This window comes from Malurus melanocephalus, unplaced genomic scaffold, assembly GCF_030028575.1.
Source record: "Malurus melanocephalus ecotype Western Australia unplaced genomic scaffold, MMel_1.1 scaffold_41, whole genome shotgun sequence".
In the NCBI taxonomy this organism is placed as follows: domain Eukaryota; kingdom Metazoa; phylum Chordata; class Aves; order Passeriformes; family Maluridae; genus Malurus; species Malurus melanocephalus.
The window spans coordinates 2,068,582-2,095,315 of NW_026623273.1; the positions used below are offsets into that span (position 1 = coordinate 2,068,582).

A 26,734-nucleotide genomic window follows, 5' to 3' on the forward strand; every position below is an offset into this window, starting at 1 on the left:
CCAATGGTTATTTATTACCAAGAGAACAAACAAAAMGCAGTGTTTACTGAAGAATGCCAGTAACTGGGCAGTAACTGTCTTACTGTAAGTGCTCTAAAGTCCACTTTTCAGAAAGTTCCAGTTTTTTCCTGAATAGGAAAATACTGTGAAGCAATTGCAAGGTTAAAAATAAAACAATTTTGTTTAACAATACCTTTTGAATATAGGAAAGACATTATGTATTGAATTAAGAGAACCATTAACTGCCTAGTAAAAAAGCTGTCATAACAATGACTCATGTAAAGAACAAATAGTTCCTAAATTAGAGCTGTTTACAAGAGCAAATTCAGGGTAGAACATCTTTGGAATCCTCGTTTGGAGTATTGGAAGACTAAAGTCCCAAGATTCTTTTTTTAATCCTCCCCCAGCCAATATAAAAGAACAACACAATATTTTTTGTGAGTGCCAATGAGACTMAAACTCTTCTAGCTTTCACTCTGTCACAAAAACCCCAAACCACAAGCTAGCTCTTTAAAAGGCATTCCTTTCCAGTAGTTTGCTGTAATCCAGATTTAAAGCATCATGTGTTGGACAGAGTCACAAGACAAAAGTTGCTTATAAATAATCTGAAGTCAGTCATAAATAACCTGMTGTTTAGCTGTTACGAATTACATATCTGGATGCAATCTTAAAATAATCATCAAGGGTCAAGATATTTCAAAAAACCCTGGCTAACTGAAAAAAAAGTACTTTTAATTTTTTCTGTTCTTTGCTTTTTGTGGCAGGCTGAGGGAAGTGTGTAAAATGAGGCAGAGCAAATTTTCCCCCCTAGTCAAGCCTTTATGTGTGATTATTTAATGTAAAGGAACTTTTATCTGCTGCAGCCTCAGTCCAGCTTGATGAATCCAGTTACACTAAATTAATGCATTCTTGCAGAATCAAAGACACAGACACTTGTAATATTGTATCCTTTCATTATAGCTGCTATCACAGTTCATGGCTTTTTAAAGGCAGAGTGAACAGCTATTCAAAGTAAGCTAGCAGACCAACAAGTATTTTTGGATGTAAGAGGTCCTGCTAACAAGCATTGAGTGATTATCTTGATGGCCATTTCAAAATCTAGGACTGCCCACCAGTGATTTAAATCCTTAACTCAAAGGCTGGTAAATATATTCCTTCATATGGGCATTAAGACAGATACTTGTCCTTTTTTGCATGTTGCCATTCAGTTAAAAAGATAAAAAAAMCCCAAAGAACTGTGACTGTGTGCCCCTCAAGACCTGTATTTCAAGCAAGGAAACAAATCTCTTGCAAGGAGTTGTTTGTAATCCCGTAACCCTCAAACAATGTTAGAAATAAGCAGGATAGTCTAAAACAGCAGCTTACTAAYGGATTTTCCTTTTAGCTATCTCTATTAAAGGAGTTATATAATTTCTTCTGAATGTGAGAATATGWTCTAAATGAGATTTCCCAGCATCCRATTAGRCTTCCTGCAAAGCTGGAATGCACAAGCTGAATTATTGAAACTTCTGAGTGCAATGCAATTTAAGTACCCAACTTCCGTGGTCCTGCAGAAAGAAGTAGGAAAGCATCTTCAGTAGCAACAAGCTCAGGCTGAGCAGCCAAAAGGGAGAAAGTTTTAGTGACAGTTTTTACTAAATCAGTTGGAGATTTAATGTGGCACAGCGCTTGTTGAACCAGCCCAATGCAAGAAGTTACTGAAAAACAGTTTGCATCAGACAGCTACAGAACCTGTGAGGAATGATTCTTAGCAGGCTTTGAACTTCTAGTGCCAACTAGACCACAAAATGGAGTTACAGAGGACAGAATCAACAACCACACTGATGTTCATTTGGTATAAAGAGTTGCTTCTTTTTAATGTCATTAAGTAACAGATACTACAGTTTTATATGACAGTGTAACATCAATAAGTTTCTACATTTCCAGTTTGAGACAAATATTTGTGATTTTTTTTTTTTTTTTAATTTGCATTAAAGAAAGTGCAAGAGAAGTTTGTATACAAGACTAATCGCATGCCTGGCTGAATTGGGTACTAAGGCTGTATTCAAGTTGACTTTCTCCAGTTTACCAACGGCTTAGGCAGTTGATTTAACAGTAACATTTCAAGTTTATATTTAGCATTAACAGAAAAACTTCTGACACATCAGTCATCACCACTGGCCAAGAACGTAGCTGTTGCAGGCAGGTGGTTCAAAAATCTGTTAGCAAAGATGTTCTTGAGAAAAGATATGTTTTTCAAGAGATAGAATACTACATCACATTAATGGCACAGAGGTGGTGCATCTGTTCACAAGGAGCCAAGGCATGGAGTGAAGCCATTATGGTCTTTTGTTTTCTAACATGCTGGAAACATACCCCAGTACAACCTGAGACAACTCACACTGAGAACATCAGAGATTCACAGAGATATATGCAAGAACCCTACCTGCTTGTTCCATTTGTCTGCCAAGCCACCTTAATAGAGAAGTAATCCTAGTAGACTTCCCTCCCTGAAAAATGCCACTTTAGCACCAAGACAACAGTTAGTGTCCACAACTACCTAAAAGTTCTGGAAAAAGTTTTTCAGTTTACAGTGTAGGCCTCTAGTAGTCAGGGCGTCAGCASTGCTGTTACAGACTCCGCAGTCCCTTAATGACACTTTTATGGCAGAATGATACTTTTACTTTTAGTTAAATAGACTTATATTAGATTATTTTCCTCTACACATAGTTACACTTTTGTGGCTAAGAGACCAAGTCATCTGTCCAGTCACCAATTACAGCTGAGTAGCATCCACTTAACWCTTACAACTGGTTGCTGCTGTCATAACAGGCAACTGACCTAGTTGATTGAAGTATTGAGCTTTAGCTACTAATTCAACACCCTTATGCAAAGACAATACCTCTTCCCTAGGTACATTAAGTTCCTCTATTTTGGGACGGTAAGTGCTATGAAAAGGGAAATGGTACAAGACAGCTGACTCAGTGTTCCTAACCTCTCTGTAGAGGAGTGCAAAGAACTAAAGTAAAGGTAACATTCACCAATTTAAATTTGGGTTTCCAGCGTGAGTCAATATCCCCATTTGCTTTGCCCTGAATTATCATCTTCACAGCATGTTCTTTGAGGGTTCATGCTTCAATCCACCTGGATATGTTTTAGATTGCAGACATCATGARAACGACAGCAAGAATAGCAGACAGCAAAATGAAATACGTAGAAAAATCACGTTGAGAAGAGGTCCAGTTATTCCATTTGTCCTTTTCTGGTTATGCCTARTATGATGGAAAGGATGCAGTATTAGCATGGCTATAAGTTATAGCTTTATTTAAACAAAGCCACTGAGAGCAAAACTCTCAGTTTATAAGCATACTTGCTTATAAACTCTCAGTATATAAGTAATAAATTCCAACACTTGTCTTCTGTCAGAAGCTAGACAGTATCTCAAGGCAAGACTTAGAGGTATGGGAGATTTGATGGATCAACAGATCATGCTCTCCAGTCAATGCTATGAAAGTTTAAATTACAGCAGTTTCTATTAAAAAAAAAAAGCTCTTATAACAGCTTTTGATTAAAAATCATAGCAAGAGTCTAACAGCCTTATTCTAGTTTTACTCCAATTTATCTAGAGTCCAAAACTGCAGTTGTTGAGGTGATTAAACTTCAGAAAGCTCTATGCTGTATACAGGGCACTCTATGATAACACTCTCCCAGAGATACCTGAAGATATTGAAGTCAGCCCCTCTGAGTTTTGCTGCACATATTTAGTCATTAATTTTCTTCAAGGAAAGGAAATCTAGATCTACTGTGGGCTTGAGAATTAAGTCTGTGGAAGAATAAAGTCTTTATTTTTAAGAAAGTGAAGCTGGCTAGGCTTAGACAGAATGCAGCTATGTACAACTCTGATAGAAGTACTCTAGCAGAAGTGTTCCTTCAAGCACTGTCTGCCATACTTCAGAGAGCATTAGTGTTAACCTACCACAGTTTTTAGCTGTCTCTTTACCAAACATTTCATCAATAAATTTCAGAGAATGAAATAGGTTGGTTTATTAGCAGAAGACTTACCTGATCTATGCAAATGGATTGSCAAAATCATCACCAAAATGAGCAGAAGGTGGTTTCTGAGATTCCTTCTAAAGAAAGAGAGATAAGCTGTTAGTGGATTTCCAGTTTTTACCGGATTTCCTCTAAATGGCTCTATTAGCTAGTTCCTGTTCCTAACACCTGGAGAGAAGACTTCAGAGCTCCTGCTAAATGTGCATTTACTGTACTGCTTCAACAAAAGAAGAGGGCTTTAAGCTGTGGTAGCAGTTAAGCTAGTCTAGGGCAAGGTAATTTTCAGAAAATCATGTACACTACTGAACACTCCTTTGGAGCCAGTGGAGACATGACAAGATACCTTTTAGTGAAATTCTAGAGGTTTTAAGTCAGCACTCTGGAACTGATCCAGAATTTCTTCCGAGGGCTTCAAGTGTTGTGTCCCAGTAGAGTGATCTGATGAAGCCACTTCCTCCCTCACAGAACACTGAACATGGAACTTCCCATTTGTTCAGCTAGAAAGTTTCACAATTCACACTGCTTATCTTCTCTAAAGAGGGGTAAATATAAACAAAGCGGAATATTTCTGCAGCCACGTTATTTGATACTCTTTTGTAGAAGGTCCCAATACTAAAGAATTTTCTGCTAGTGTTTGCAGCCAGGGAAATTGGTTGTGAAGCCAAGCAAAACAGAATAGTACCTTGTTAACCTTGCAACAAATTCCCTCTGTTATATTACATATAAGCCTCAAAGATGCAAATATTTTTTGTTGTATGGCCTCTAAAGCCAGAACAAAGGTAGTGCTCAAACATAGGCCCCACAGTTACTAAGAACAAAGAAAAGTTTTTGGTGGATTTTTTTTTGTGGTGATGACATTTGGGGGTTTTGGTCTTTTTTTTTTCCTGTTGTTGTTGTGGGTTTATTTTTTCTATTACTTACAGATGAAGCACTGAAAGGGTCTGTTTTATCTTGACTTTCAAACAGGCCTTCAGCTGGCATCACACTTTGCTGAGGAACAGGCTTTGGCGGTTCTGAAAACGAGAGACATACTCCTATAATCCCTTAACAGGTTTAACAAGAACTCAGGTCTGCCTGCGTAGCAACACTTCAGCTCATCTAATTAGAAACACAAAAAACGTACATGAAGGTTGCTTTGAGTGACCTTGCAATTTTAAGTCCTGCTTGTCCTGCATTAAGTTTAAGCTAGGTGGAAACATTGTACTGACTTAAGTTTACCTCGTTCTAGTCAAGCAGTTTAGGCACTAGATGTCAGTGTTWAGCCACTGCTGCTGATTTAAGTCTTCAATTTATTAGGCAAGACAGCCTTCAACTCTTTATTTCAGTAACCATTAACTCAAATGTTAGCAGTCATTTTGGCAGACAGCTTGTTACCTTCCATTTCATCATGATCTGTACTATCTTTAGAAATGCCTACTTTACTACTAAAGTAACCATTGAAAGCTCCAGAAGCACCTGAAAAGCTTTGCTGTTCTCCTCTCCTTGCTGGTACCGCAGGTGGTTTTGTCAGCTGGAAGTCTTTGAACATTTCCTTGATGTCCTTCATCTCTTTATCCCCAAGTGGATCCAGAGCAATGAATGCATCACTCTCTTTCTTGGACAGCTCCTTCTGTGGTGTGGCTCTAGGTGGTGGCTGTGGCGGGCTAGGTGCTGCTGACACGGAGGGCAGTGAAGAGGCTGTCTGAGTTGGGAGTGTTGGAGATGTGAACACACTGCTCTGGAAGGGATTTACAGCACTGGATGGCTGTCCCCAAGAACTAGGTGGAACTTGTGCTGGCGGTGACCAGAGACCAGAAGRCTGAGTTGCTGTGGCACCAAAAGATGTGGATTGGTTCCAGCCTGGCACTGCTTGAGTACCAAAGGCAAGTGGTTGAGTAAATCCTGGAGACTGAGCAGGCATGATAGACCCATGAAAGACTGATGTAGCCTGAGTGAAGGAAACTGTCTGAGGGGTCCATGGTGATGAAGTTACTGGCAAACCACCTGGGGGAAGATTGTAGTTACAGAGCACTTCAGTCATCTGAAGACCACAAGCAGGATTTTATCAATTCCACAAGCAGTACCATTAAAAGACTTTCATGTACTGTTTGCAAAAATCCCTTGCTTTGCACTTATAAATCAAACAATTTGGGGGGAAGAGGGTAGGAGAAASGGTTTAATTTTTAATTTTGTTACATTTCAGTGCTGCAAGGACAAAATTGAGGTTGATAAAAGGGAAGGAGGAGCCTATTTAATTTTCGCACAGACATGACAAATAGATTTACCATATAGTTACTTCTGTTTAAATGTTTATCGAGACACTATGTAGCAATGTTACCCTGACATCAAATTGTGCTTGGCTCACTTGAGACTTGTGTACCTGAAGTAGCAAGCTGCTGTCAAAGTTAAACCAAAAAAAAAAAACCCTGATCCAGTTAAGGATGCAGAATTTAGCCTTCTATTCACATAGCTTAATAGTTTAGGGCAAACAGCACATGGATTAAAGGATATAGAACTACACAAGAAATAAAGGAAAACTAGAATCTGTGTTTTCACAGGTATCTTGGAATGGAGTAAGATCTTTTGTAAACTAACCTAGACCAGCCAATGGAGATGCTGTGGTAGAATTTGTTTTGAAGATGTCCAGTGGACTACTTGGCAGAGCTCCTGCTTGGGTCACTGAGCTCAAGTTAAGGTTCTCCATAGGTGGCACAAAGAAGTCTGAGCTGAACAGGTCATTCGATGCAGTCTAGAAAGAAAAAAATAMTTGTGAGATGCTATAGCAGAACACATGCTATCATGATCAGGGCTTCCTAGCCCAGAGCTACAAGATTTTTTTTTTTTTTCATCTAAAGCAGAGGAGGGAGTTCTGATGGATCATTTAGAGCATGAGTTTCAAACTTAACCCTTTGTTCATGCCTATGGAGATATATGGCATTAAAAAGGTGAAATATGTAGTAGTCACAAGAACAGCAGAAGAGTAGGACTTAAAATGACTTAATTATTTGCTATCATAGTGAGCTTCCCTCTGCACTCCAGCTCTTTAAACACTACTGCTTAGCCTGCAGCAACCCCTAYGGTTGTGGCAAGGCCAGCAGTATTTTGCATAATTTGAATACAAGTCAAATTAAGCTGATCCAGAGCCAATCTGTGTCTAATCAAGCAAGTCATGGAAATTGCCCTCAGTAGGCAAATACAGAGAAACCACATGGGTTTCTGCAAGCTAGTGTTAGTATCTTATTATTATGAAAGCTTAGGTTGACAGGCATACTGCTATCATAAGAGGTTCTGGCATTATACCAAGTGTTAATACGCATAGCAGCATACTTACCAGACCTTTACAGGAGTATGGCAGCATTAAAGAAGAGAGYATAGAATTTAGTGACCATAGCTACTATGAAGCATTCATAGGTGTTACAAGATACCATGGCTGCAGAGAGGTTAGAGTAAGCATGGCAGGGAGAAATAGATGGGTTATGAAGCTAGGTAGCCAGTTATACAATTTTAAGAAATAAAARCTTCTTTCACCCAGCTTCTCCAAGCAAAAGCATGCATATCACCATGAACCACTTGAACACTGTTCACCTTGACAGATCTCCTTCCTCTTCCTGGCTTGGTACTCTGTGGTGGTGGGCTAATTGTTATTGACTCAGGTGGCATAAATTGGATATTGTTTTCAGAATCCAGCTTTATTTCATTCTGCAGAGATCCTCCTTTAGCAGCACCTTCCACAAACAGGTTTGATGGGACTTCAAGAAAGCCATTCCGTTCTTTCTCTGGTATCACATTTGGAATTCTTTCTGCAGAGGACTTACTCTCAAGTGGCCACTGGCTTGTTAGTGCTTCTCGTTTGCCAGTTCTATTAGAAATCTGGTCAAACTGTTTATCAAAGTAGTCAATATTACCATGTGAAGTACTGCTACCCACTGGTGTCAAGGTACTCAGACTTTCCTTCTTCTGATCAGATTTTAGAGAATCAAATGAAGGTGGTGCAGATCGGGATGGCTGTGTGAAAGGATCATCACTGAAAGGGTCTGGATTAGGTGTGGGAAAGAAGCTGAGATTGGCAGAGAAAGAACTCTCAGGCAAAAAGGGTGTCTGTGCCTTTGGTTGTGGAAGAGAAGTTGTGATGCTATTCAAGAAGAGATCCTCTTTTGCAAAGGTTTGCTTGGTCTCAATTTCAGAATTAAAATCCACTAACAGAATCTCTTTAGCTTCCTATTTGTTCAGAGAGAAAAATGAAGTTAGTTATATRTAGAATTTGCTGCATAGTGAAAAASCTCAAGGAAAATAGGTGCAAGAGAAGACATCCTAGTATCCAATACATTATACCAGTAAATATTCRAAGTCCTACAGGCGAGTACTGCTGTCTGTAGTCAAATTACAGCTACTTGGTTTCTGAAGTTCCATAATAAAAGCATCTGTTTCCAGAATCCATAGTTAAAAATCAGATGCCTGTTCTTCAATCTAGTAATTAGTCTTACTTTAGTGTAGAGTTGGTAAGAACTAATTACACCTAAGCTTTCACTTGAGACAAGAACCTCTGTTTGAGTTCTAGTCCTTAGTTTTGACAAGCTGTGAAATCACACTGCCTTTAGTATGACTTCAAGTTGCAGTCTCAGCTTCAGAGTGACACTGGAGAGCTATTTGCCAGTGGAAGGTACCATGCTAATTCTCCACCAAGCATGCATGAGAAGGGTAAGACTTGGTCACTGGCTGGGGTGGCAGCACCAATTGCATCATGGCTGACAGTGACTTACAGGGCCAGATTTAAAGTGATAGCTCAGTATGACCCCAAAAAATCCTATGCCAAGGTTTATGCCACCTTAATTTTTGTGAAATTAGGACAGATTTTGAACTAGAGCTGCTAGAATGGCTTTAGTAGAATTATATACAATTACATCTAGCAATTAAGAGGATACTTCTAGAGCCCTACCCCACAAGTAGACTGATGATTGCTAAGCAGATACCTCAGTAAAATCACTGCTTTTTACTAGGACTACATTTGCTTTCAAAGGTAAGTCCAGGCAGCTAAGCTAGGCTCTACTTACTGTTGGACTGCTCATATCAGGAGGTGTTGACATATCCCCAAATAAGTCCATCTGGTCAACTCCCTTGAAACCAGAAATATTGAAAGAATTGGTATCTGTTAGAGCTCTCAAAAGAAAAAAAATTGAGCATTGTGCAGATTTACTGTAAACACTTCTACAAACACTGCATTTCCTACACCATATGGAGATAGTCAGTTATGAACTCCTTACTGGCATCAACATAAAGTTTTAAAATTTAACCTACCAGTTTCATTTTGTCAGCTTGATCAGCAGGCAGTGCTTCACCACCATTCTGTAACAGATGGATAACAGTGTCAGAAATAATTGGACGTTCAAAATTTGCCTTAAGCAAGGGACTTGCAGGCTTTACAAAGCAGGTGATGGAAAAGGGAGCATGGAGGAGATCACTGCTCAGTATTAGTTCCATAGATCCCTTTTACTTCCATTTCAATGCAACTGCGCATCTGACATTGCCTCCATAATGCTGGCAGCATAAAGAAAGTCAAAGTTAGGTGTGGTGCAGCAGCATACCTAATCAAGAGAGGCTGAGTGGGAGTGACCTACCTCAGTCTTACTTGCTTCTTCACTCTAARGAAAAAAGAAGACTTTTAATACCTAAACATCATATAGAATATCAAAAGTCTCTCACTTTGGAGGAGCTTACCAGACCTAGGCAATTAGACAGCTGGCACAACTACCAATTAATAGCTTCAACTGTTCCTGGATTTAGACACAGCTTCGTGTCAAATATTACAAGAGCCCAAACTCAGCCAGAATGGAAACAAGCTTTATGCAGAGTCATAGAGTTTCTATACTTTTACACACCTTTTTCTTTTCTTCTTCTTCCTTTTTCTTCATATTATATATTAGCTGGAAAAGGTCCTTAAGATCAGAAACTAGAGGCTCAGCCTGGAAAAGAATGTAGATTTTAGGCCATGTACTACTTTTACCTGAACTTATACTGCTGCAATCTGTGCAATAAGCCAAACTTTCCTAAATGGAGCAAGCCTTAAGTTGAGATAACAGGAAAAGCAAGAGTTTAAAGACCTGTTTGATCTTCATACAAGATTCTGCTTACRCAGAATCCAAAGGGAATGGAACACAAGCAACACAGAATTGTTGTAATTCTCTAGAGGAAAAGCGGCGTACACAAATTTGTGCTAACCTGATATGTTTTTGCTAAAACCTAATAGCAATACTTCTTAAGTGTGTAGCAAAGACTAAAAGTGCAAAACTTACCCAAGCCTGCTGGTAGTCTCCTGAGAGGAAAAACATTTTGTATTTGTGCATTTGCTACCAACTCCAGCACTGAACCTGGAGAAAGCTTTTATAAATACTACCTTTGTTTTAAACAGTATATAAATAGCAAATGAGCAAGGGGAGCATAAGTTAAGATTATTGTCACCTCAAATGTGTTAAGCAGAGACCAGCTTTAAATGGTATCTATGACATGATGATAGTTTAATGTGAATCAGAAAGGCCCAGAATGCCCTGCACATCCATGCTGGGATGGTGGTGAATTCAGCTACACCACTTTGGGATGCTTTTGTCGAGCACACAGCAGCTGTCACCATGTCTAGAATAGGACAAGTCCCCTTTTCAGCCACTGCCATTGACTGAAGCAGAGAATCCTTTCAACAGACCTCACTGTTTACACCTGCGTACCATCCTCTCCTAATCAAGTGGTTTGGACATGCAGAAAGAGCCATTTCAAGAATTATCAGCCTTAACAAGGAGTGCAGCTGCAGCAGACTAGAGCTGTAGAAGTCCTTACTTCTGAGCTAGACAAGTTTATGTCAAAAACAGCCAGCAGCAAGGCAAGCGCTATTTAAAGCCTAGCAGAGCTTGGCAAGCAAAACCCCATGGTGAAACGAGGGAATAGACTTCAGAGTACACACAAAAGGCTTTTGTACKTAATGCACACTTCCACTGAAACCCATACAACACAGAATGCTGACAAACTAATTAAACAGACTTAGAAGAGGGTCTTATAGCTGTTACTGAAGTAGTAATATGCTCCAACAAGGAGTTCCTCAGTGCCACTGTAGTGGGTCTGGAGCTGCAACAGGTTCTCCAGRAGGACAGGCAGATATGTGTAAAAGAAATGTCTAGCTTTGAAATCTGGRCTTGCCAAGTCATTATAGTGACTATCATAAACACATTATAAAGACAAGCTGATAAATAATAAATCTCTAACTTCAGGTTATTTATGAAGCTCCATAATTCTTAGCAGTAATTTTAAGTAGCTTGTTTCCAATATTGTTTACATATCATGAAGGATCAGAATCCCTCCCACAATAACTGTAGGAGGMCCAGGACTGGAATTCACAGGAACCTGAATGATCATTACAATTGAATCAGTGATTTCCCTGCTGCACAAGGCAAAGTACCACGAGAACTTGACTAATGTAGTTCTATATTCTTGTTAATTCTGAATAAAGCTCTGGCTATTTTACTTAAGAATTAGTACTCTCATAGTGGGAAGCCTGTGATAATGGCTCAGTTCATCTCACTAATGACTTTCATGGATACAGAAAAGTTAAGCTTTGTAATCTTAGTAGCCAAGACCACTTGAGTGCCTTTATTCTGGACTACTAAGCAACTGTACAAAGCAGAAGCCAATGACATGGTCAGCTCCTATTGTCCTTCTTTCAATAAAGTCTATCCATGCATGCTGGTATTCCCCATAGGAACTTTTAGGATTACCAGCAGAATACTACACCCTAATCACATGTTAAATGTTTACACAGCAGTATTATCCATAGCTCGTGGATGAAAGTGTCTGATCCATACCTGCTGGGCTGTTTTGATGGCAAAAAATTGGTGCTGGCCTTCTCCTCCACATATATAGCCAAAGGCACGATTATCTGTAACATCCCGAGCAATAAAGGAGATTTTGTTTACTGGATGTTCATGCTCTATGACCTGGAATTAGGAAAAAATAACTATTGGTTTAAATTGCTGAGAACATAGTAGCTGCTATTCTCTGTAGTTAGAATGATTGAGACTGTTAAAAAGCTTTTGTCCGAGACTCATTTTTATCAGCCTTTGACTAACCACAATAGGATGCAGCTGTCTTTCTGCCAGGAGTATTCAGCATTAAAAACATTTCACAAGCCAATTTTTGTATGTGGAAGTGGGGTATGGGGCTGTGAAGGAATCTGGAAGATTGGTCTAACTTCCAGGTGCCTCACTCACTTTAAGAATTACATTAAGAAAATAAATTACATCTTACCCCAGTTTTCTCRTCTATTATCTTGATACCGGAGAGGGAGATGTTTACCCAGATCTTCTGTTTGTGTTGACCCTGAGAACGGGCTGCTGCTGCCATTCCCTAAAGAAGATGAATGGCAAAGTATTGGAGAGACTTCTGTTGGAATGGKCTTTAATTTGTTCTTTGCAACATATGACTGCACAGGTTTGAAGTGATACCTCAGAACTAGACTATTTCCTCCTTAAGTATTTTAGAGCTTTAAAACTGACTTTAGTTCACAAAACTGCTGCAGTAGCAGCATTATTACTTGCTTTTCTGGCCTGATTGAAGGTATGCAAGTGTTCTGTACTACAGAAGTAATAATCCCTGCACCAACRAAGACTAAATGATTGTTGGTTCATCTGTATCTCTCAGTGACACAGGATGCCAACTTGTGCTTTGAGATTAGGTTAAATTACACAGCAAACCCCCCTCCCCTTTCAAACCCCAAGCTCATCTTTTGTCATGAATTTAATACTGCCAGCATTTATACTGGGTGCCTACAGACCCAAAGGAATGTTCCCAAACTTTTAGAGAAACATTGTCCTTTGAGCCAGAGATTACACCTTAGGAAGCAATATCCATCTATATGGTGCTATTAGTAACTATTCTACCATTAAGTTGTGTTTGAAGTTTTACCTAAGTGACTATTTGATCTGCTCTATGAAAGCTAACCAGAGACTGTTCCTTACAAAACAGCTCAAGCCCTTACCTTCAGCTTCATCATTGAATCCTGACTCATTTTGTCTCCTCTTGCTTCGGGAACATCATCAATGCCAATCAGTTTAGCCTTGTATTTTACACCATCACCTTTGAATCTAGCCAAGAGGGAATCATCTGTCTTTTCCGGCCCTGGAGATAAAGAAAAGATTTGGTGGGTCTCTTTTTTCTGTAGAGGTTATTTTTTTGTTTGGGTGAGTTCGTTTTCTTTATATGTTTGTTTTTTGACTGGTTGTTTTTATTTTTTAGTTTATTTGCTTAAGACAGAAATGGCTATATTGTAGATTTGTGATCTTTAAAAAAATATATACTATATATGTACATGGTACAACTGTCCCTTGAGTACAGCTCACCAACAATCTGTGTGCACAGCAAGATAGTTACTCCCTTAAGGTCACACTAYTTTTGCAGGATGTGATCTCAGTTCAAAGAGTAGAGCACAGTGCTTAGTGTCTGGGGTCTTTGGAACAGTTGTTTACCACATAAAAGACTGAAATATTTATAAGCAACAGCCAAATAGATATAGATGTTGAAAAAAAACACCACACAGAAATGGTGCTCCATACAGGGTGTTCAATAAGRCTTTTAGGTGTTATGCCTATGTTCTGATGCAGGCAAATCTTGATGTGCAAAAATAATCTCCTAGTTCCCATACTAAAACTTTCTATCAGTATCATCCTTTCTACWAGTCCTGGCACTCTCAACCTTGTAACCATTTTGGATTTTAGCTAATTTCTTATTTCTGCTGTTCCTGCTACTTGCTTTTCTTCTCTGCATGCTCAACATAGTTCAAGTGAATACCTAGGTATGTATTTTTATATGAGGCAATTATATTTACATGATCTAATCTACATAAAAATCTCTTATCTGATATACAATAATACTCACAGAATGAGTTGTCTAGCTTCCCTGGACCATCACAGTAGCTGTTAGTCTGAACTTGATCTGACTCCTCCCCTCCCTTCAGAGAAGGAGATTTGTGCTGGATATAGATTCTAGTCCAGGGAAGCCAGAAAATTCATTCCATGAGAATGAGTCTGGCTCCATGCAAATTTGTGTGGTCACCTCCTCAGGAGGCTCTCACTTCTCTGGGCTCTTGCTATCTTGTCAGGCTCAGCACACTTATGTAACTAGTGGAACTAAGAGATTTAGAGCTTAAGGCTAGARGAAAACCTTTAATAAACTTAACCAAGAAGGTAGGCTTTTAATTTTAAACGAGCATATTTACTCACTGTTCTAGTTAGCTGGAAAACCCAGTTATTTTAGCCATTGTGGGAGGGGGATCTTAGTCTTGGCAAAAGATTTGGGACATGGAATAGAGGAGATGTTCAAGTGGTAAAGATTTCTTACCTTTCTTTTTTTCCTTCTTTGAAGATGGTGTCTTTGGTGGAGCCTGCTGTTCAGGCTGGTTGTTGGTGGCAGTAGGTTCAGCTTCAGCAGACATGATGGGATAGCGGCCAGTTGTGTTTTCTGTAGGCTTAAAAATCCAAATAACAGTTAGAAGATGGACAAAATATTTTCTCTCGTAGAAGAAATACCATTATTAGACCTATTAGTCCAGCTCAGTTCCACAGAACACTGACACCTGGTAAAGCCTGAAAGTGTAAGGAGTGATCACATGGCAAGACTTGACTCAGGTTACAGAGAGAGTGAAGCCAAGAGAGTGGCCAGTAGGTGATGAACCCTCACCTCAGAAATACCTAATCAGTAGGTCACACTGATCTACATCAATGGCTGTGCTTGCACCAATGTGTTTTAATGCTTAGTTTTTACCTTTTAAGGCTATTTATATATAGAACTTCAGATATGTTGCCCTTCAGCGCTGCATCTCTAAAAGAGAATGGGGAGAATGCAAGAAACATTTACTGGGATCTGTTCCAAACACCCACGAAGATGACACCAAAACACCCAAATGATGCCAGTACATGGTATTCATGCTTCTACAACCAGCAAAATTCTGAGATTATACCACCCAACAGGTAAAACCAAATAATTTCCTTAAGCTGCCGACAGACTATTCCAGTAAAAAGGCAACAGAATCTCAAGCCAAACCCCTCACACACTTGTCTTAACAATAATCAAGTAACCTTCAGATTTTCAAAAAGCTTGCAAGTTGACAAGAAACCATGGGCTTTTAGGACTTAACTCTACACCTCATGACCCTTTTGCCTCTGAGACAAATTTAAAACAATCTATAGTCACCATGTTTTMTTCCAACATAGCTGAAGCATTCATTCTTACCAAACAGAAGTATTCAAAGTAGCTTTACTGAATTATGAAGATCTATTCCAGAAAACACTTGACAGTCACATCTGCTACAGAAACTATTCCATCAATCTTCCATGTGGGGCACTGCAATGGCTGCAGATTGTTCCCTGAATCTTAGGGTAACAAATGAAGCTAAGAAGCTGATTAAGTGATTGAATAATTGGGCTACCCTCTAATTCTCTCTACATACAGGCAAGCTGCTACAGATCAAGCCACCCCTTTTAGCCAGCGTTTGAGATATTGTGTGTGTAGATACAAGTGCTAAGGCATTGCCTATGCTTTTGCACTAGAAGTTTGTTATTCTCAATAGTGTGTTCCTCAGTTACCTCAGTAACAGTTGATACTTGAAATGTATTTTCAGGGTTTTTCTCTCCTGTCTTCCCTTTCCCCCTCAATTTAAAGCTAAGTCGATAGCTACAGACTGACTCAATCAGCTTGCCTCTGAGTAATGGATATCAATTCCTAACTGATTCTTAACCTAGGAAGAACATAAATTCCTAAATCTTAAATAGAGAATCTTATCCTGAAAGCCTCTGTTTCCATTTATTTCCTCTATTTCCACGAAGAAAGCCCTTAAGGAACTAGCTGCTAATCTAAGCAAAATTAGATCTAGCTGTTTACCAGATGGTTTATGAATTGTATTTAGCATTGGTCAAGTAAATCAACAGAGATAAGAGGGCTCAAATGGGAAAGAAGTGTCAGCTATACCTGTTCTCCTCTGTGAGCAATTTATCTGGCCACAGTCAGGGAACCTTTGATGCAAGAGAACGAGGGTGTTGCTGTGAATGTTTCAAGTGGTTCTGAGTAGAAATAGATGTCAGAGAAAGAATTTGTTTAGCAAGCCATGGTTACTTAAGAAATGTTATCATTGAAAGAGTGGCTTGCGCATCCATTCTGTCAAAGAATCGAAGGGAAGACTATTAAGCCAACAGGGCTTTTGAAGGATACTTGCAACAGTGCTAGAACAGATTGTGCCAGATGAAATGCACATTTTAATCAGATAAAATGAAGTCAACTGAATTCTACTTTCACAGTAGCTAAGCTAATTTGCCTGATAGCGTAGTTTTGGTGGGGATAACTTTTAGACATWAACATAAGGAGCCCCTCCCTAGATTTATCAAGTTCATCAGAAATAATGAAGAAGAGAGTTAAGGTTGTATCATTAGTTAAAACACTCACCSCTATTTGCAAGATTACTGTTGAGACAATAGAAAGAAAAGGCCCAGAAGGGAGAAGTAAGACTTGCTCTCAAGAAACTGAATTATAGCTTTAGGGCATGCTRTCCAGCTCCACGCTAGAAAGAAGATATAACAACCTCAAGGTACTGAGTTCTGCCTCAYAGTGATTCTTGTTTTTCCTAATGAGTAGAGCTACACTCAGCTGTGGTGTTATACAACTTGCATCACATGTTGAAGTAAAATTAAGAGGCAATAAAAAATAAATGACTTAGAAAGGAGCAAGTATGCACAAGCAAGGCTCTACTTCAGCAGTTGTAAAATGGTCAATATCTACRTGGGCAGCCGCTGTCTTTAAACTCAAGGCACCTCTACTCATCATTACCATTTGCCTCTGTTGTATGGAAGTCAGACCACTTATTTTTGTGGAACCAGACAGCAAAAAAACCCACGGTGGAGGAAGATGGACTGCAATGCACACAAGTCAGGCTGAACCTTTGCAAATACTCTTACTAYGGAAAAGCTCATTCTTAGTGCTGGCAATGCAATCCAAGGTCATTTATGGCCTTCYGGCCACTCTACAGAACCTACACTCATATTTGAGATCTGGCAAAACTCATGTGCCCAGGTGAGATTTCACAGTACATGGTCCTTTATCATATCTTTGGAGAACCTGGTGTCTGTGAGAATCACCTCAGAAAAAAGAGAATCGGTGAAACTGAAAAGGCAATGATAGATAAAGGCAACCTTAACACCTGTTCATGATACTTCTTGATACCTGAGTTGAGCCACATGTCTAGCACTGAGTTGCCTGAGGCTTCACCTTAAAGTTTCACTGTGATGGGGGGCAACATGTAGCTTGAGTTAGCAGTAATCTATTCTGCTCACTATTAAGGAGTCTCAACCAAAACTGTATGTGGATTCTGTGCTTTACGGTCAAGCTAAAGCTCTGCAAGGTCTTTATCACACTTAAGTTTGGCTTATCTTAATGGAAAGTGCTAGTGTGCTTTACTTGCAAGTAACTAAAATTAAAACATTCTGTTTATTGCTTGAAGGCTTACTTTCACAGTCCTCAGCCTCTTAGAATTTCCTTACCACAGCTGCAGGTGTAAGGCAACAAGACTAGAATTGTTCTACTGCACTTTAATTTTGAGTTTGTCTCAAAAAAGTCAGCCAGCAAGCATATCAGGATGAGAGTAGCATGTGTTTTTATGCAAGGGTAGTCATGCCTTCAGGTATATTTTGACAGTAAAGAGCAAGATCATTCCCTCAGCAACTACATCAGCACTTAGCTTGAAGCAGTTTAAATCTTGCTCATATAGATGAGTTCATTGCTATCACCATGCCTTAATTATATGACCCATCTTCATTACTGTGCTAAATGCATTGTTTCAAAAATCTAAAGACTACAGATTAACAGATGCTGCCACCTTGGGAGAAGTGCACCAAATTCTGCCAGTAACTATACTGGCATATATACTATATATATATTATAGTATATTTTGTATACTATTATATAGTATATATAATAGTATACTAGTATATGTTTTGTATAGTATATATATACTATATACTATACTATATTTTGCTCACCCACTTTTCAATTTACACCAGAAAGGGTTTATAAGGAAACCACTAGAAGTAGTATCCTTCTCCTTTCCTTTAGGGAAGACAGTGATGACTCCTCAGGGAAACACGATGTCAGGCCCTCGACACACAATACTTGGAAGTATGGCTTACTACCTACTGTCTCAAGTCAGGCTAGTCTCCATCCAATTATACTTCACTTCTACACATTTACCTTAAGAAAGGCAGTCTTATATTTTTGGCATACTGTGGTCTTGATGTCTTCTCTGAMCTCTCAGGGAGGGAGGGCTGTTGGTAATGACAAGTCATTCCCGAAATACCTGTTTGCTAGCAAGACTTGGAAGACATGCCAAACAATTTTCTTGAGCAACATTTAGTTTCTCTTAGAGATGCTTTTGCAGATATCCTCTATTTAAGCAAGGGGTGGCAACATGATAGATACCATTAATGTTTTTGTCCTATGCAGAAGTGAGTTAAGAATGTTCATTATGTCTGTCTTCTATCGTGGGATTAAGGACTAAGCGGAATCCTCACCAACAGACAAGCTTTACTCCCCTCAGCAGACAAAGATAAATGTCTCAAAATTGATAAGAGAGTATTTGAGAAGAGGTCAGGGACACCCAAAAGGTCAGATAAGCTAAGCATCTGCTCAGTAGCCTATTACCTTGTCCTCTTCACAGCCTGTGCTCCTTCTTTGTCCCTACAAGTACCTGATTCAGCTTAAAGAGCTATTGCATGTAAATATTAACCTTGAATTAGAATCCGCAAGGCCGGCAGAGGACAAGAGAAGCTTTTACTGCCAAGTGAAATATAGCCTGTTAGGATGAAGTAGTAACAGGAAGCACAGCAATAGCTCAACTCTGAACATTCTTCTGAGGCAGGTTGCTTCCTCCTTGTTCCTGAAGGGTTAGTCAGGTTCCTCTGATTAGAAGGTTGTATGAATGAATTCAAGAATTTAGTTTTCAATTAATATATATATGTATTATAATATAACAAAATAGTCAAAAGACTAAATAGTAATACACACAATAATTAGCAAGAGTTAAAAGCTGTAAAACCTGATAGCCTGTTAGTAAATTTATCTTGACTGACAGACTTCTGTTCAAGTCAGAGCATAATAGTGCATTTGTGTGAGCCCCTGTAGGGTTGACTGACGTTTACATATAACATCTGAATTATCACATTTTCTGCCGAGTTCCTGCTGCAATGGTAGTAGCCTTGAGAAGCACTAGGTGTGCAATTAATAAATCAAAAACATAAAAGTGTGAATCAGACTTTTGCTTTTTAAGCAGGATCATTCATGCTGAGAAGTCAAAACATAATCTTAAATGTTTTATTTCATTACTAGAGCAGCCATTGCTCTGGTATCTGACAGTGTCTAAAGAGCTCAAGTTGAATAAACCTTATGTAACATGACACAAGAGATTACAATTATGTAAATGGAAATTTCCAGATGCTTGTTCTGATGCAAGCATTAACATTAGTCTGTTTTCTCTACGAAAACAATCAAACTATTCTGTTATGAACCAGCATACCCAGCAGCTAATATCCATGAGAAGTAATAGCCTTACCTACAGGTAGGTTATACCTGATGGRTTCACACTTACATGTAACAAGGACCTGCTTGAAGGCAAATGGTAGAAGAAAGTTCACAGACAGTTTGGGAACTATTCATCTCCAGTTTTAGCCATGTCTGGAATGCAAGAGCAGCATTACTTGCCAGAAAAATGACTGAATACATACTTCTATACTGCAGAGTCTAATCAAAGGTCCTGTGGTTGTTCTTGTGAGAGATAACTGAAAAGGATATTAAACTACACTGCCTGGCAAGTGCAGCTGTCTGTCATTCCCACAATTCAGTAAGGTCTAGATTAGCAGTGCACTCATCACTCAGTTAAAAAACCCTGTTTCACTGTCCTGCTTAGGCTGTAGATTGGTAGAAACATGATTTGTGTTCAAGAAAACATTTTCTTGATACCTTGACTTTAGTTAAACCAGGCACTTTTCTAGAATAACAGGATTTTACTTTAGAGAACTTCTGTGCAACTTGCTTTTTAAATGCTGTTTCATGTTCTGTCTTCTTGGCCAAGAGGCGTATTGATACTGTGTTGAGGTATTAAGGCAGATTGACATCAAGAACTTCCTCTGTCAACACGAATGTCAGTGTGGAATAAACTACAACAGTACTTACATATTTCAGGGTGTGGAACACAGTCCAGCAGTCTTCACCACATACAACCAGTAATGAGAAACAGGGAAAGGTGACCTTCATCTACTTAGTAGGATACAAGTAGAGTGTTAGACACATCAGGGAATCCCTCCTCCATGCTGCTCCCTTCCCCAGTATCAATTACAAAGTAGATAAAGATCTTAGTACACTAATTAGCCATGTCAGCTACAGATGTTGGTCGTATCATTGCTGGTGCAGGATCATGCTTGTGAAACTACACAGACACCTCACCGTTCAGCCTGCTATTTCATCAGTCAAACAGAACAGTCTGTTCTCATCACAAGTCTCCTCTGAACTACTTGGTTTTTAGCAAGAGCATAGAAATTCAAACTTAGTTCCCGAAAGTGTTTTCTACACACTTGAATCCCAGCCAAGAGAATATCACTAAGTTAGCAGCTGGGACTTAACATGTCACACAGTTCAAGTGGTGCAACTGGACTGGTACTTTTTGTCATTCTACTATGCTTTTAAGCACATGACTTCTGATAAGATAATTAGTTACTTGTCAACCCAGCTAACACAGTAGCTCTATTTTGGATTTTTCTTCCTTTTCTCATGGAATTAAATATAACTTCTGCAGCAAGATTAAGAGGGGAATCAAGAGAAGTAGTGACAAGTTTAAAGAAGCTATACCATGAACAACATGGAATAGTGTAAATTAATTAGTGAAAAGCATTTAATGAGCTAGTGCTATCTGGTTCCCTGAAGATCACAAGACAAAGCAAACTAGCACGGTCATAGTCTGTTTGATAGTTTTCAGCTAGCAAGTTTGGTATCCAAAGGTAGTCCAGAACCTAGCTAGTCCACCTCAAATTATGAGTTGTTCCGTGAATAAGACATCTTGCAACAAGACTAGACAACAACCTTTCCGAACTCATTCATTAGCTGCGCTAACCTATTCATTAATTTCTTGGATTAAGAAATCCCTTCACTTTTAGTACCAGCAAGACCAACATCTGAACTCCAGATTCTTCTTTTAGAAAGAAATTGGAAGAATCTACTGGGATACTTCTCTTGATAGAGAGCTATTACTTTGGTAAGAGACTTATTATTATATTATATATTATTCACAAGAATTTTCTTCCTATCAGACTTCAAGAAAGACAGCAATTTCTGCAATCTGCTAAGGGACCACTCCTCTATACCTCTCTCCAATTTCCAATTCTGAAGCTTCATAAATTAGTGGTACCTGAGTCAGAGCTCAGCTGTCTGCTCTAGTTATTGCTAAGGAAAGCATCACCTGCTCACAGGATAAGGAATCTCAAGAAATATGGCTGCAGTGCCTACAGCWCAACTTTCTGTCAATATTCCTTGTTGAGACAAACTGGATATACCAAACAACATAGAAGCAAAGCAGTTGTTATTCAARGCATCTAGTGTTTACTCAGATGCAACTGAGTTTGAACTGAACAACAAATCAAACACTTCATTTCCAACTGTATTCCTAAGGCCCTCCTGCCTAGGCGGCCTGTTTCTGATCTTTTTGCTTGTTAGTATAGTGAAGGACTCTTGCCAACAACCATGCTTTTCACCCCTCCTTCTCAGAGCAGGAACTTGACACATATTGAAGCTGTTATCATAGGTTATTTCAGCTGCATACAGTTAACTGTCCACTGCTGGCACAGTTATCTTTCTTCACAGTTTGGGTAGAGGCAAGCTATACTGAGAGAGATTGCGTGTGTTCTGCTCAGTGTATGCTGAACTGTGTTTTCTACCTGTTCTCAAATGTATCTGTATGAGAAATAGGATTTTCCTGTATTATTCTTGCATTCACACAGCCGAAACCCATTTAATCCCAGCCACATTGTTGAGTACTGCAGTTTGCTTACCCAGCCTGGTTATCCCATGAGCAGCCAAAAGCCTATCATTAAGCATTCATTTCAGCAGTAATTGAAGAACACTCCACCTACCCACACAGATACTGTGCCTCTCAATACACAAATTGTTGTAGCAGTTACTGTCTCAGGAGTCACTCCATGCTGCCTCTTGTAAGAGATGCAAATTATGTTCATTATGTATTCTGAGAAGACTGATGAAAATTCTGCTTGCAGAGCCTACTTGCTGTAGGCTCTTCTGCAGCATTTCCAGTCCTGTTAGGTATTATGAAGCATACTGCTTAATATAAGGATTATCTTGCCTTCAAGATTAGTTATTACCAAGGCCCCCTGCTTTCCCTTTTATATACAGCAGGAAAGGCAATGAATAACTCAGATCTAAATAATGAATACGACTCAGATCTAAAAAGGTGGTACAGAAAGATCTATATCAGAGGTTAGAAAGGATTAATCAGGATTTTCAGAGCTCCACTACAGCTCCTTCAGTAGATATCCTACTGAACAGCTAGTAAAGTTTCATAGATGACTGTTCTACAATAAATTTCCCTAATGTGTAATTGTATTTATACATATAAGAGGAAGTGTATATTTTTGCTCCTAAATCCAGACTATAAAGTTATCTTGATCAGATTCTCTCTAATTTCCCATTTCTGTAATGGTCTTGATAGCCTATTACAGGGGATAGCCCCATCCATCAGAAGTGTCAGACCTARAGTTTACCTTTCATCAACGAGGGTAGCCGTTGTTTGCAGACAGATCTGTGATTCAAGCTACTAGAAAACTAGTCCTCACTCATACAGTGACCTTTGTGCCTTGCCTCAAAGCACAAATAGCCATGTCCTGACAGGGCACATAAGAGATCTGTAAWGCAGAAGCACAGGCTGCAATATTAAAACTGCATCCTCAATGCTCCCAACTTCTTTTGTCCCCTTCTAAGAGGAAAGTTTCATCCACAGGCATTTTAGCCACAGGATCAGTATATTAAARTTGTGTGGCACATCAGCATTAGGATTTGAACAGACTTGGCTGAAGAAATTACTTCCTAGCTGACACTGACATGAAGCCCCCTGATCGTCAAGGCGAAGGTCCATATCCTGTCTCTTAGACCTACTTTTTCTGCCCAAGAGATAATCCTCATCATATTGCTTAAGGATGCAACATGAACTGACAGAACAGCAGGAAATTCAGCTCCAAGGCCAATAATCTGTCCTTAACTGGCCCTGCAACATCTAAACTTTTAGATTTAAGGGGACATGCACCATCTATAAAGTTGTATTAAAAACTTCTGAAACTAAGTTAAAAATCCTATAATAAAGGGTAAAAATGTGTAGGGCATTTCAGATTCAAACCTTCATCTGCAAGCACTCCAGAGCATATGCAATGCAGTCTTTCAGATGAGGGAACACTAGAATGGTCTGTGTCTTCATCAACCAGGCCTGAGAAGACCTGGGTGAAAGCAGATGCTTTGTTCAGCACTCACYTGCCCAGCTTGTACAAATAAAATAATCCTGCTGAAACTGGTACCTCTTGCTCATTAACCAGGCCTGACACTTCATCCAGCTTCTTCATAACCCTGAGACCCTTGAACCCAGGCAAAGCCTCAAAATCAGGTTTCTACTGCCACTTGGTCTTGTCAGTTACAATACTTAGACACCGTTTTGTATTTGAACTCTTTAACACAACCCCGAGTATTACTTCTSTGGAATCCATGCTGAAGTAACAGAGGTTTATGCCTGTTTGTGTTTCACAGCAGAAGCTCATTAAGACCTCTTAGCAATCCCCCATCCCCATGGTATCACCATGGTATCTATTTGGTCTAAATGCAAGATCTAAGGTTTTGCTTAAAAATTCTTGCAGATTACAAGTTACCTTCATGCTTCTCCATCATGTGACAAAGTCTAGAGAGCAAAACAGGATTTTCATCATCATCAGGATTTTCCACATCAAGCTGGAACATTATCTAGATGTGGAATTTCTTGCATTGTACAGGCAATGCTTTTGTAGGAGTCTCCTATTGCTCTCCTTGCTGAATAAAATCCACGAACATTCCCAAGAACAGCTGGGTTAACCCAGCTGGTCACACAAATTTTCTAAAAGTACTAGGAAAGGTAAGCATCATTAGGAGAGAAAAATCAGCAGGTTTGGCAACAATAATACTCAACAACTACAGTTTATTGGTGCACTTCTACATCATATCTCAAGCTATGACTTTTATCCTAAACATCCTTTGATTTTTAAGCATCAGTGTTTGATGCACCCTTCCTTGACATTAAGTACATTTATTTGCTTTCCCACAGAGACAAAACCTACCCTTTCCATACGTTGTAGTCACCTGCTTAGAGTGCTTCTTCTCATATCTGCTTGTGAAATAAAGRCCTTAAGCAAGGATTATTAGAAGCATATCTGTAGCAGCTACAGATCTGCAGTGTGCAGGCTCTTGTCAATGAGAAAATAGATTGTGTACTCCACTATATAGTGATAATTAGTAGCACAGTAGAAGGCATATGGTAGATTAGACATTAACTTTACCTTCACAAAAAGAAATGGCATTCACTCCCTTTTACGCTGAACTTTCCTATGCACCAAAATCGTGAGGTTTGCTAGTTAAGCCTCTTCTGATGACTCACCTGACATTCATTTAGACTCTCGTCCTCCTTACCATTGCTTTCCTCCATTGCCCTTCTTCCAATGCAAACTCGAGTGAGTTACTTCKAATAAAAATTTCTGCTTCAGACTTTACCACATCCTCACATCATCCAGGGAATTTTGAAAAGCTGGTTATAACTCAAGAAACATTTTGCATAATGCAACTGCTATTTGAACAGACGTGGCAGATTACTCCCTCAGATAATCCTCAGATGGGAAGACTTCCTTTAGATTACAATTCACATCTCCAGTTCACTTCACCAACCTCCTGGAAGGTCCTAAAGGAAACTGACCCAAAGATCTGCTAGCATTATAATGTGATAAATATACCACTAGCAGATACAATGACACTCAATTTAATTTTGCCTGTCAGGCCTTCACAGCAAACTAGAATACACAGTTCATAATTAATTTTCTCCAATTGAATCTGTGTATTCAATTTTGTCTATTTACATAGGTGTTGCCATCCCATGTTGTCCAGCATAAGTGGACAGATCTGAGTCCACATACTCTCAGATTTGGTTMATTTTGGTCAGCCTTGTTTATGAAAATTCCAGAAGACTTCTGAAGAAAACAAATGTAGCCTTTTAAGGCAAATTAGCTTCATTAAGAGAAGACTTAAAACATTTCTCTCTCTCAAAATAATAAAATCATCATCCTTACCAGTGGATTTGTATTAAGTATTCGAGATATCCACCTCATCATCTCTGAGGAATAAAACCTCTGTTACCGAGAAGTCCAGCTGATGTATTCTGGCTATATTGGCAACACCTGCATTTATCTTATGGCTCACTGCACTGGCACCATCCCAACATTRAGTGTCACCATATGATGGACATTAGACTCTACATATCACCTGAGGAGTCAATTTCTCTGTCAAGGTAAAAGACTAATTCCAGATAATCGTCAACATCTACAGCTGTCTCCATTTACCACTGACCAAAGCAGCATGCAGAAATTCACAGGCAGACAAGGGAGCTGGCAAGGATAAACCATCCAGAAAAAGAAAAAAACCTTACTCCTGTTTTGCGGCATCCTAACCTGTGCTAATCATTCTCCCTGCTATTAGAGAGATTCTTTCATATTAGTATTTTACCACAACTAATAAGTTATAGGAAATAGGAAATTTAGTGTTTATACAGCTAATCTGTGTAATTGTTTTAACCCCATGCTCTACACACACAAACCCGAAAACGAGCGTTTATATTGCTTTGCTCTCCACGCTTTCCTCAGTCTCCCGCCTTGCCGGAGCCGGGAGCAGGATGCGGGCGGCTTTACCCCACCTCAGCCGGGACACGTTCCCCGCAGCCCGGCTCGGGCAGCGCCGAGACCCCGCGGGACCGGAGCCACCAGCGCCGCCGTCTCTCTGCGCAGCGCGGCCCCGAACCGAGCCCCGGCCCGGCCGGACACACAGCTCCCCTTCGGCGCCCTGTCCGTGTCAGTGCCCACCCCACAGCGCTACCCCGGCCCCGAACCGAGCCCCGGCCCGGCCGGACACACAGCTCCCCTTCAGCGCCCTGTCCGTGTCAGCGCCCACCCCACAGCGCTACCCCGGCCCCGAGCCGAGCCCCGGCCCGGCCGGGCACACAGCTCCCCTTCGGCGCCCTGTCCGTGTCAGCGCCCACCCCACAGCGCTACCCCGGCCCCGCTGCAGGCACCGACTGTCACGTCCTCGCGGAAAGAGCTGCTTCGTCCGGTGACAGCTCCTTCACCCCGCATCATACCCTCCCAGGCTGTGCGAGAGCCGAGCCCCGCTCGCAAAGCTCCTTACAGGCTAGATCCGTGCCGCTCCGTGCATGATCCGATGACCGCGGCCGGTAGCCTAGCTGGGAGYGGGCCCCGGTTAAATATTCTGTTGCTCTCTCGCCTCCAGATTAGTTAGCCACTCACAGCGAGCGATATGGTTTTAATCAGATGCTGGCAGCTGAAAACTACCCAGGAATGCGCTGTGATGTTTT

General features: G+C 40.0%; 1 protein-coding gene across 3 annotated transcripts; it reads right to left on the minus strand.

The window, feature by feature from the left end:
• Nucleotides 1-1,809: 1,809 nt before the first annotated feature.
• DAB2 (DAB adaptor protein 2) lies at nucleotides 1,810-26,734 on the minus strand. Of its 3 annotated transcripts, none has more exons than XM_057364708.1 (15): nucleotides 26,548-26,734; nucleotides 14,386-14,505; nucleotides 13,028-13,167; nucleotides 12,298-12,396; nucleotides 11,856-11,987; nucleotides 9,888-9,971; nucleotides 9,627-9,650; nucleotides 9,307-9,354; nucleotides 9,063-9,125; nucleotides 7,597-8,229; nucleotides 6,607-6,760; nucleotides 5,488-6,015; nucleotides 4,954-5,045; nucleotides 4,042-4,109; nucleotides 1,810-3,251 (listed from the first exon to the last, which is right to left on the minus strand). In XM_057364708.1, the coding sequence occupies exons 2-14, from the start codon at nucleotides 14,477-14,479 to the stop codon at nucleotides 4,047-4,049; spliced, it is 2,154 nt and encodes a 717-aa protein (XP_057220691.1). In that variant the 5' UTR covers nucleotides 14,480-14,505; nucleotides 26,548-26,734; the 3' UTR covers nucleotides 1,810-3,251; nucleotides 4,042-4,046. The 3 variants fall into 3 exon arrangements, with proteins under 3 accessions (XP_057220691.1, XP_057220690.1, XP_057220692.1); XM_057364707.1 differs by having other exon boundaries at nucleotides 14,386-14,512; XM_057364709.1 differs by lacking the exon at nucleotides 9,627-9,650 and having other exon boundaries at nucleotides 14,386-14,512.